The sequence below is a fragment of the Coenobita brevimanus genome, chromosome 22 (assembly GCF_032717465.1).
Source record: "Coenobita brevimanus isolate Jiangsu-jjx chromosome 22, ASM3271746v2, whole genome shotgun sequence".
Lineage (NCBI taxonomy): Eukaryota > Metazoa > Arthropoda > Malacostraca > Decapoda > Coenobitidae > Coenobita > Coenobita brevimanus.
Window position 1 is genome coordinate 38,279,153 of NC_136975.1, and position 12,543 is coordinate 38,291,695.

Consider the following 12,543-nt stretch of genomic DNA (forward strand, 5'->3'; position numbering starts at 1 on the left):
ATGATGGTCGCCACCACCTACCACTAACATTAATGTATTTAATTGTCAGTTATTAATTATTCGCTTGTACAAAGGGAAAGGGGAAAAAGAAATGTGTGGTATTCACAGGGGCATTTGTCTTCGTAGTGTAACAGGAAAAGTATACAGTAGGATACTTATTGACAGAGTTAGGGAAATGACAGAGGAATTAGGTGGAGAAGATCAGGGAGGCTTTAGGAAGGGAAGAGGTTGTGTAGATCAGATATTCATTCTTAGATCTTTAGTGGAAAAGTTTCTAGAAAAGGGAAAGAAATTTTATGCGGCCTTCATGGATTTGGAGAAAGCATGTGACAGGGTAGATAGACAAGGATTGTGGAAAGTATTAAGAATATATGGAGTAGATGGGAAGTTGTTGAATTCTGTGAAGAGTATGTATGAGGGTGCTAAGGCTGCAGTGCGTGTGGATAGTGAGCCGAGTGAGTTTCTCTATTTGAAGTTGCGTTGAAACAGGGATGTGTCCTGTCTCCATGGTTGTTCAGTCTGTATATGGATGGGGTTATAAAAGAGATACAAGGTAGGGCACTGGACATTGGAGTGGCCCTAATCAGAGAGGGCAGTGTTTGGAAACTCCCTGTACTGCTGTTGTTAAGTGAAGACGAAGGGGAGCTGCAAGGCTTGGTAGATGAGTTTGGGAGTTTGTAAGAAATGGAATCTAAAGGTGAATGTAGGGAAGAGTAAAGTTATGGTCTTTGAGAGAAGTGAAGTCAATGAATGTACAGTGAGGTTAGATGATGAGGAAAGGGAAAATGTGAGTACGTTTAAGTACTTGGGTAGTGTGATGGGTAAGGATGGAAGTTTGGAGGGGGAAGTGCTTGAAAGGGTACAACAAATTAGAAAGGTCGCTGGTTCCTTGAAGGCAGTGACAAGAAACAAGGAAGTGAGCATGGAAGTGAAAAAGTTAGTACATGACAGTATTGTGATACCAACTCTAACGTATGGAAGTGAAGCTTGGACGTTGTTGAAGGGACACAAGAATGAGAGCAGTGGAAATGAGTTATTTGAGAGGAGCCTGTGGAGTCACATGGAGAGACAGGCTGACAATTGAGGAAGTGAAATAGCGTTGTGGTGTGGATGTGGATGTGATAGGAGGCGTTAGGAGAAACGCATTGAAGTGGTTTGGCCATGTGGAGATGATGGAGAGTGAGAGATTGATGAGAGGAGTGTATGTGAGCGAGGTGGAGGGGAAGAGAGGGAGGGGAAGGCCAAGGATGAGATAGAAGGATGGAGTGGAGAGGTATATGAGAGAGGGGGGTGTGAATTGGGAGCAGGGCAGTGAAATGGTGGGGGACAGGGTGACGTGGAGGTGATTTGTTTGTGGTCACCCTGTATGGGATTAAGGCGTCTGGCAGTAGATAGACAGATAGATAGATAGAAAATTAGTGGAGTGTTGTGGTGTGGATGTGGATATGATAGGAAGCATTAGGAGAAACACACTGAGGTGGTTTGGCCATGTGGAGAGGATGGAGAGTGAGAGACTGACTAGGAGAGTGTGTGAATGAGTTGGAGGGAGGGGAGGCCAAGGATGAGATGGAGGGATGGAATGGAGAGGTATATAACAGATGGGGGTGTGAGTTGGGAGCAGGCCAGTGAAATGGTGGGGGACAGGGCGACATGGAGGCAATTTGTTTGTGGCCACCCCTTATGAGATTAAGGTGTCTGGCAATAAGTAGATGAATAGATAGACAGCAAATTAAAAGCAGTGTACTTTTCTGTATGTTACTTACAGTACCAATTTCTTTTGCAGAAAAAGATTCGTCAGCTCCCTGATGTACCTGATACTGTATACTACAACAAAGGATTGTAAGAGGCCAGCTTGCAACATAACTTTCCATCTGTATGCTGTACATTTCGTATAACCTATGGCCGCAGTGCAGCTTCCCTACTGTTTCCTGTTTTAGCCATACTGTTACTGTATTATTGCACTGGACCCTTTTCCTTACAAGAAAAACTTATCCAAAATGCTGTATTTATGTTAATACCACAGGCTTTTGTTCTGCATACAGAAAACATAACTAAATAAGCTATCGAAGCCCTCCACTCTGAAGTCTCTGCAGAGCCAAAGAAATTATTAGCTTGATTAAAATGATAATGATATCATCATAGTGAAGGGGTTAATGCTGATAATTCTCATGTAAACTGATTAAAAAAAAAAAAATCCTTGGGAGATTGGTGGCATTGTTATTTTACATTACCAGTACCATATTTCAGCTGGATTAAAAAAAAAAAAAAAAAAAAAAAATGCTTAGTCCTTTCACAAAACAGGAATACAATAGACTCTGTATGTAAAACGAGAGCTCTGGACACTTTCTCATCTTGCCTGAACTAGTCACAAGAGAGCTAATGTAGAAAATGCACAGTTAAGGCATATAATTCACTGATCAGTACCCTCAGCAAAAAACATTTAAAAAATTCCATAGTTTTATTTTTTATATCATAACTTAAAATTTTATTCATCTTTACAAAACTGGCAGCCATAGTGATTTTCACAACTGGCAGAGAGTTTCTTTTGAGTGTTATATGGGAAAAACTACTGGTTGTCTGGCAGACAGTTAATTGGGTGGTTTTGATATGGTGTATATATAGTTTGTGAATCAGTTGTTTGAAGAGAGACAGATAGTGGAAAACATATGTCACAAAGATTTAGATGTTACATATTTCTGGCAATTATGAGAGTGAAAAGAAAATTTTAACCAAGGAACAGGGAGAGTTGTGGAAGGTTTTGCATACTGGTTCACAGAATATGGTATAGAAGGAAACCTAATCACTATCATCCTGCCATTTTTTTCCCCCCATCTAAGGATAGGATGAGATAGGAAAGCTACTGAATGCTGTAAGGAGCCATTAATTACTAATGGCATTAAAACATATATGTAGGTAGATGAAGATTTGAATATGTACAGTTGTTCAGAATCAGTGTTGGAGTGAGACAGATGGATGACTTCCTGATGGTTATCTAGTACAGTATCAACATGGACAGGTTTTTAAGAAAAGTCAGTATAAATGAGAGAAATGGAATTAAATTAGCAGTTGATGGGAAAGAATGGAGTACTTACATATCTGATGTACCAAATGCATGTTAGACTGTGATGCTTGCTAATAATCAAGTGGAATTTTGTAGAGATGCCTGGTGGTCTAATGAGTTAAGGTATTTCAGCTGAATGATGCCCATAATGGTGTAATTCCGAGGGGTGGTTACGGTCTATTGCTTCCGTACTTCTGCTAAGGAGCAAGGAATTGGATACGTGCATTACATGTCTGGACTGAGTATCTTGGCCATGGGTCCTTACAGTCCTGATGGGACAATACAGTACTAGAATGGATGTATACTGGCTGGTTAAAGTTTTTAGTTAATAAGGATTAACTCTTTGAGATTTTCGGCCCTCTGCCGATTGTGTCTGTGCCAGATTCAGCTGGGTGCACATAGAGCTCGTTGTCGTGCAGCGATATTTGTAAATAATCAGCCACTGTACTGTAATTTTTTATGGTAGGCTAATGAATATTGTACCGTTTTAAAGCTAAATAGTTGCCCTTTATCGTAGTATGGTTGAAAATGGTAAATACAGTAAACCGCCCCGAACACGTTCTCGCCGAACGCACTTGCAGTTATACACGGTTAGTGCTGAGATACGTATAAAACAACGTGAGATTAAAGAACCATTACAAAAACTATAAATTTACGCAAGAGAGGCGGCCTTTGAAAGGTTAAATCCTCGAACATCAGCGCAGCACCACGCACAGTTCGTTTTGATCAGGTGATCGTGTCCTGCTTTTCCAGTTAAATATTTACATTACTGTTCTGGTAAATTTATGTACAAGTTAAAATACTATTAAATAATGTTAAACCAAGAAATAAAGTCTTATAACCAGTTTACTTGATAGCCGTCGGAATATTGCCTCTTATTTGTTCGTTAAAGATTTGCTGCACTGATTTTCCACGATAATGTATTTGTAAGATAAATATTTACTCTTCTGGTACCAGTATGTAAGTTAAAGCACTTAAATAAAGTTAAAGCGTTAACTAAAGCCTTGTAACCAGGTAACCTGATTTATATGATTACCCATGATCGGCAGGTTTCGAGACAATTCTCCGTCAGGTCAATTCGCCGTCAGACAATTCCCTGTCAAAACATGGACGATTCCCCGTCAGGACAATTCGCACCCTGAACGATTCCCCGTCATTCTATAAATATACTTATTTCGCCTTTGAATTATATTTTAGCATCACACACAGCTGTCTTCATTAATGACAGCAAATTGTCTTGTTATTGTTGTGATGGCGAATTGACTTGACGACGAATTGTCCCGAAACCAATCAGCATCGGAATGTTGCCTGGTGTTTACGTATATTGTATGTTGAAGTTTTGCTGTGCAGTACTGTATTTGTAAGTTATAACTTTAAATAAACCTTCTAACCACTTAAAGTGCTTCATATTGATTACCAATGACAGATAACAGCAAAACATCATATTTAGGGGGTCTAGGGAGCAAAATAAGGAGCAGTTAAAACTTCGCGGTTTCGCACCAAACGCACCACGGTTGGAACGAAACCCTCGCGCTAGGGGCGAGTTTGCTGTACACTAGCTATAAGGCCAATAGGACAAGTAGAAGTTAGCTGAAAAGAAAAATCGCACACCCTGTCATAGAAAAATATTTGTAAAAAGAAAAGTATTAGAGGTATGTGAAATTTGATAGCACCATGTCAGTCTACAGTAAATTTGCTTTCTGTTAATATATACATTATGGCAATTTATGTTAGCAGTCACAGAGAAAAGCGAACGCTCTGACTGTCACGCTGGCATATATCCATGCTGGTGAGACCGATATTATTCATGGTAAAAATCTATTTATTTATTTATTTATTTATTATTTTTTATGTGAGGAAGAAGGAGCCAAAGGCCATGAGCCCACAGTAACAGTTCCCTCCAAGAGAAAAACAAAATACAATAGAGAGCCAAATTCAAGATCCGATCATTTTGAGATGCCTCGACACACTGCGTTTGAAAGACTGGAGTTCATAGGCAGCAGGAAATACATACATAGGGAGACAGTTCCAGAGCTGACCTGTTGCATAAATGAAAGACAGGGAGTAACGGTTAACTCTTGCATTAGAGAGTTGGACGGAAAAGGGATGAGAGTTTGCTGCCAGACGGGTGCTACGCGCCCGTCATAGAGGTGGAGGAATGCAAGCAGACAGTTCAGAGGAGCAGTGACCATTAAAGTAGCGATAGAAAAGAGATAAAGACGCAACAGTGCGGCAAAGAGACAGAGGTTGAAGGGAGTCAGTAAGAGCAGGAGAGTTAATGAGACGAAAAGCCTTTTACTCCACCCTATCGAGAAGAGCTGTATGTGGGGAGCCTCCCCACACATGAGAGTTGTACTCCACACATGGGCGGAGAAAACCCCTGTATAGAGTCAACAATTGTGCAGGGGTAAAGAAAGAGCGGAGTCGACTTAGCACACCCAACCTATTGGAAGCAGATTTTACAAGAGATGTAATATGATCTTTCCAAGATAAGTCCCGAGTAAATGAAACCCCAAGCATGTTCAACGATGATGCAAGATTAAGCTGAATATTATTAAACAGTGGGTATACCTGTGGAAGATTTTGTCAGGTTGATAGGTGTAAGAACTGAGTCTTAGATGCATTAACAACAACCATATTATTTTTACCCCAGTCAGAGATACAAGCCAAGTCAGACATTAGGTGTGCCATAGCCTCATCCCTTGTTTGTTGAAGTAACTGCTGAGATGGGCGTTGCGGGAACCGAATGGAAAGGTGAAGGGTGGAGTCATCAGCGTATGAGTGGATAGGGTTAGATGTACAGCTTAGAAGATCACTGATGAATAAAAGGAAGAGAGTTGGTGATAGGACAGAACCCTGAGGAACACCACTGTTGATAGATCTAGGAGAAGAACGACGGCCGTCTACAACAGCAGCTATAGAACGACCAGAAAGGAAGCTAGCGATGAAGGCACAGATAGAAGGAGAGAAACCGTAGGAGGGCAGTTTGGAAATTCAAGATTTATGCCAGACTCGATCGAAAGCCTTTGAGATGTCAAGTGCAATGGCAAAGCTTTCGCCAAAGTCCCGAAAGGAGGATGACCAGGAGTCTGAAAGGTAGGTGAGAAGATCGCCAGTGGAGCGTCCCTGACGGAACCCATACTGACGATCGGAAAGAAGGTTGTGATAGGAAAGATGCCTTAAAATTTTTCTATTGAGAATTGACTCGAAAACTTTTGAAATACAGGACGTTAAAGCAATTGGACGAGAGTTGGAGGGTTGGGAGTGGTCACCCTTCTTTGGGACTGGCTGAATGAAAGCAAACTTCCAGCAAGAAGGAAAGGTACAAGTTGACAGACAAAGGCGAAAGAGTTTGCCTAGGCAGGGTGTAAGCACAGAAGCACAGTTCTTGAGAACAACAGGAGGGACCCCATCAGGCCCATATGCCTTGTTAGTACTGAGGCCAGTGATGGCAGAAAATACATCAGCTGAAGAAATTTTAATGTTAGCCATGAGGAAGTCAGAGGGGGGAAGTGATGGTGGAACAGCACCGGAATCGTCTAAGGTGGAATTGGAGGAGAAAGACTGTGCGAAGAGATCTGTTTTATCAGTAGAAGAAATAGCTACAGAACCATCAGAATAGAAAAGAGGAGGGAAGGATGATGAGGTAAAGTTGTCAGAAAGGTTTTTGGCAAGGTGCCAGAAGGAGCGGGAAGAATTTGAGTTGGAGAGTTGAGAGCATTTAGTACGGATGAAATTATTTTTAGCAGAGCGAAGAACAGACTTAACACAATTCCAGGCAGAAACATAAAGACGATGTGATTCAGTGGTGGGTTGGCTCCGGTACCTTTTGTAGGCCCTCTCCTTGTTGCGGACAGCATTAGAACAAGCGTGATTAAACCAAGGCTTTCTTGCGTTAGTCAAAGGATATGAGAAAGGAATGTATGCTTCCATGCCCGAGAGAATAACCTCCGTAATGCGCAAGGCACGCTCAGATGGCTCACGGCCATGGAAGCAATAATCATTCCAGGGAAAATCAAAGAAGTACTGCCTGAGGGCCTCCCAGTCCGCGGCTCCAAAATGCCACAGACGACGTTTCCCTGGAGGGTCCACAGGCCGTACCGGAGTGATAGGACAGGTTAAGGTGATAAGGTTGTGATCGGAGGAGCCCAACGGAGAGAAAAGATTAACAGAGTAAGCAGAAGGATTAGTTGTGAGGAAGAGGTCAAGTATGTTGGAGCTCTCTCCAAGGCGGTCAGGGATACGGGTAGGGTGCTGTACCAGCTGCTCTAGGTCATTAAGGATAGAAAAGATGTAGGCTTGTTCACCAGGTGGATCAGTGAAAGGAGAGGAGAGCCAAAGGTGGTGGTGAACATTGAAATCTCCTAGAATGGAGATTTCTGAGAAAGGAGAAATGGATAGAATCTGTTCCATCGTAGAAGTAAGATAGTCAATGAATTTTTGATAGTCAGTAAAATTAGGGGATAAGTAAACAGCACAGATATATTTAGTCAGAGAATGACAGAAAAGCCAAAGTGTAGAGAATTCAGAAGAATCGAGTTCAGGAACACGAGAGCAAGATAAGTCGTTGCGTATATATACACAACAGCCACCTTTGGCTTTGAAATGAGTATAGAGAAAGTAGGAGGATACAGAAAAGGGTTTGCTGTCAGTTGCCTCAGACAGCTGAGTCTCAGTTAGAAAAAGAAGGTGAGGTTTAGAGGAGGAGAGGTGGTGCTCAACAGAGCGAAAGTTAGAGGAAAGGCCGCGAATGTTGCAGAAATGAAGAAGTGAGTCAGACAGTGGTTCCAGGCATATCTATCTGATGTACCCATCACTGTAAAAACAAATACCTGGAAAAGGATAAACAGAATAGTGTATGTGGAACATGACCAGATAGGAGATGGAACACATGCAAAAAATAATATTGTCGTTTGACTAACATTCAGGTCATCAGAATCTCAGCGGCTGGATTTATGATGATACAAAATCGCGTCGTAGGAATCTCAAAGGGTTAACAATCACAGTATCTGGCAAAAGAAAACCCAAAACTGGAAGGAACAAAAAAGAACACTATATCTGGAACAAATACTAAAACAAGGGAACACAAAAAATTAAAGGTAAATGGCATTATTAAAACAGCATAGACATCCATACACTAAATGCAGTGTAAAACATTAAAGCAAATGACAGCCATAACAAATATAGCTTTAAAGTTCTGTACAAAACATTAAAAAACATGGTTAAGTTTGTGTTTAACACCTTCAGTTCGAGGACATCTTTGGTTGTAATCTTGTCATCTCCACATTTTCAGATAGTTTTATTGATATTAGGACAGACTTTTTGAACTGTAGGATATAGATCTAGCCTTCAGTAACCTAATCATTACTTGAGATGTGTCCATTATACCCAGTAACCCTTTCACTGCTTGAGACATGTCATTAAGTTTGATAAAATTGTCTGGTAGTAGTAATAACATTATGGTATATGAAAAGGTGGGGGTGCTCACCATCCACTCACTCGATGCAGTGCTGCTCTCGTGTGACTGCCCTTTCGTTTCTTCCTTCTTCCCATCCTTCCTTTTCTGTCTTGCTTTCCTTCATTCTTTCCTCTTCCTTCTGTCTACGGGTGACTCTACAATGAGTGACAAACCAAATGGTTTCCTATACACCAGGAAACCTTTTACTATGCTGGATGGAGACCATATAACCAAATTGTGGCACATATGGGTTTAGTGGGTAATTACGGCTCTCCAATCGGATTGAGCCAGGGTAGGTTTATATCAAAGGGATGGTTGGGGTTTATTGCTCACGTAATGCCATTCAGGGATGAGTGAGGCTGGCCACTGTCATCTTAAACATCAGGACCATCTTGCCTAGCCCCAGGCTCCTATGCTCCTCATGGGGCAATACAGGAATAGATGATGAATGAATGAATGATAATATAAGCTGAAGACATCAGTTGTTGTTATTGTTGATCAACCCCAGCCTGTCTAGCCAAGCAGATCCATCAACTGCAGGTAAGCAACCACCCCTGCAGGGCCATCCCATGCAGTGAACTGATGTTCTGTTGCTGTTGACAGTGCCACACTATGGTCACATGTGGGAAAAAGTGTGGAGTTTGGTTCCTGGGTGGATGCCACATTTGTGTTTCTCCACCCAGTTAGCAGGGGCACCATACCAGGCTCCACTTTACCCCATAATTTGGTTTTATGGTTACCACTCAGTGTAGTAAATGGTTTCCTGAGTTATATGAAATCATTAAACTTGTCTCTCAGTGCAGAGCCACCTGAAGTGGAAATAGTAATAAAAAGTGACAGGAAGGAAAGAGAGAAGTAGGAAAAGAGGAGGGCAGACACAGAGATCGAAGGAGAAAGGGGAAGGAACAGGAAGGCGGCACTGTATCAAGTGAGTAGATGATGGTTGCCACTAACTTCCAACTAAATTTGGTACTCGTACATCATCAGTATGAAAAGTTCATCCATCCATCCATCATTCAATCCTGTGTTGCCCCATGAGGAGTGTAGGCACCTGGGGCTAGGCAAATTGGTCCTGACATTGAAGACGAGAGCAACCAGCCTCACTCATCCCTGAGTGGCATAACGTGAGCAGTAAACCCCAACCACCCCATGGATATAAAACCTGCACAGGCTCAATCCGAATGGAGCGCTGTAGTTACCCACTAAGCCACCAGGTGCCATAATTTGGTTATATGGTTACCACCCAGCACAGTAAATGGTTTCCTGGTGTACAGGAAACCATTTGGCTTGTCACTCAGTGCAGAGTCACCCATGGGCAGAAGGAAGAGGAAAGAATGAAGGAAAGAAAGACAGAAGAGGGAGTGTAAAGTCACCTGTAGGCAGAAGGAGGAGGAAAGAATGAAGGAAAGAAAGGTTTCAGGAATAAATAGGATGATGAGAACAGTAACGATTGGTGTGCTGAGAAACATATGTCAGTTGTGAAAAATAAACAAGAAATGGTGTAGTATATGAGAGATGTGATGAAGTCAGTGGATCAAAGATATAAAAGTGTGTTTAGATGGTGTGGTCACATTTCAAATAATGGCTATGGGAATGTGAAGTGTATTAAGAAGCTGGCTTAATTTAAGAAAGCAAGGTACAGACACTGAGCAGGCAAGAGAACTGACTCATGGTAAAACTGTGGAGGAAGTATAGTATGTCAGGGGATACAGTAAATGTAAAATAAAACCTCATAATGTGCGGCCAATTTTCTGTTGTTTTTTTTATAATAAGTCCACATTAATTACAGATAATTGCCTGTTAAAGTTCCATTGCCACTTCTGCAGGCGATTTGCCAGTTTCTCCCAGTTTACTGGACCGTTTGTAATGAAAAATTTATACGATTTTGGAACACATCCTGCATTTAATGAGGACCAGGATTGCTCTTTCTTGGTTGATGGAGTGGTTTTATCTTACAGGTGTTTTGAGAATGGCAGCATGAAGCTACACGTATAGTAAATGGTAACCTGTAGGATAGAACCAGGAGTTTTGGGGGCTTACATAATGAATCAAGATATGAGTGACCCACATGTCTAGGCACTCTGTTGATTGCAGCTCTTACATTTCTTTTTTCTTGATCATACCCACCATTTTGTAATGAGAATGTCACAGTGATGATGATGATGATGAGGATGGTTATAATTAATATATTACTGTTTATGGACTGTGATTATCATCTCCACCTCCCTGAATTCCCATCAAAGGGATGGGGTGAGAGGTAGGAACCAGAAACAGGGAAAGAAGAAGAATAATAAGAACCTAGTGCCAAAATCCAGCACAAAGCCGGATCATCGGCTACAAGTTGTGTACGCTGGGCGGGCTGAGAGCACAGACATGGTGTGGTGAAAGAAATGGGTCAATGGAAGAAATGCGTGGTGAAAGAAATGGGTCAATGGAAGAAGTATATCATATTACAGATGGGGCTGCTGAAGTAGGGAACAAAATTAGATGTCGGAAAGAAGACCTAGAGGTAAGGAAGGACATGATATTATGGAAGGAAAAATACAGTGATTCTCAGAGGAAGTCTGCAAGAAGGGGGGGACGTTGAAGGTGAGACAAGAAAGGGCAAGAAATACGTTGCTGTAGAGGACAATCAAAGAAAATATGATGTACAGAGAGGATTGACTGATTGTATTAAAATCTGGCGGCGCAACTGCCAAGCATATGGAGAGGGTATTGCAATGAGTACAGAGGGGAGGGCGGTCACCAGACATCAAATAAGTGGGTAAGTCTAGTATGACCAATTCTAAGACAGACTAAAGCAGTGTCCCACCTCCTGGTATAGTGGCAAGGGGTCAACCAAGGAGAAATGAAGGATTTAACAACACTGAGTTTATTATTAGTGATAAAGTCCCAACGGACTCCCAGTGATGTTGAAGGAAGGAAGACACGGCAGGAAGAAAATGAGAGACTGGAATGGGGAAGGAAGGAAGGAGAAGCATCTCTGGCAACAACTGTGCGAGCCAACCGATCAGCACGTTCATTGTCTGTGATGCCCATGTGTCCTGGGACCCAACAGGACTGGACTCTTTTACAACAAGAAGAGATGGAAAAAACCATTCTAAGATAGGAAGGAATAAAGCAGTAGGCGACTGAAAGAGGGACAGAGCACTATATGAATCTGAGAATATCACAAATGAGGGAGAGGAGGCACAACAAATACAGTATACCACAACACAAACAAGAGGTCATATAACTTAGCTGTTAGAACACTCACAAAAACAGGAAGGCTAAAATGATAAAAGGAAAGAGAACTGTGAACCCAACACCCGCAGGGGTTTTTGAACCATCAATGTATGTAGGGACTGCAGAGGAATGGCAGGAGAGATGGTTGGAGAACTGGGAACAGAGAATGAATGAAGAAGTACTGGACTTGGAATAAGGGAAAATGGAAGGACAAACGCAGGGTCATGGAAGTAGCCATGGGGGAAAAAAAGACACGTGCATAAAGAAAAACATTACTAACGGTAAGGGAGGAGTACGAGCTCGAACTGCAAAAGGTGGTTTGATCCTAGGATGTGAGGAAAACGTGTCTAAGTCAGGACTGGGAGGAAGTAGTGAAGGGGTCTTAGGAAAACAGTGCAACTTAGCACAGGTATTAAGAGAATGTAAAGCATGATAGTGGAAAAGTGAAGGAACTCCTGATTCAGCATAGACACTCTTAACTGGGGAAGTGCCAAGAGCCAGACGCAAACTGTGATGATCCACAGAATCAGATTGTTGGAGGATGGTGTCTGAAATGGAAGAATAAACTCGGCAACCATAATCAAGTTTGGAGAGAACGAGAACAATATGGAGATGAAGAAGAGTAGTTCAATCAGCACCCCACGACACATGAGACAAAGTCTGTGAGAGACGGAGGCGTTGCAAGGCAGATTTTCAAGGAGACAATATGGTCCTTCCAAGGAAGACAAGTGTCGAAGAGAAGGCCAAAAAAGGAAGCAGAGGTTTTGTATGGGAGAGGAGAGCCTTAGAGAAAAAGGGG

At 42.0% G+C, this 12,543-nt stretch overlaps 1 protein-coding gene across 1 annotated transcript in view; it reads left to right on the top strand.

The window, feature by feature from the left end:
* Nucleotides 1–2,278, top strand: part of Sfxn1-3 (Sideroflexin-1-3) — a 94,167-nt gene extending 91,889 nt beyond the window's left edge. Inside the window, exon 9 of the mRNA XM_080266914.1 lies at nucleotides 1,784–2,278. Within this exon, the coding sequence (XP_080123040.1) occupies nucleotides 1,784–1,843 (60 nt within the window). The 3' untranslated portion in view covers nucleotides 1,844–2,278. The remainder of the gene's footprint in view (nucleotides 1–1,783) is intronic.
* Nucleotides 2,279–12,543: the final 10,265 nt, after the last annotated feature.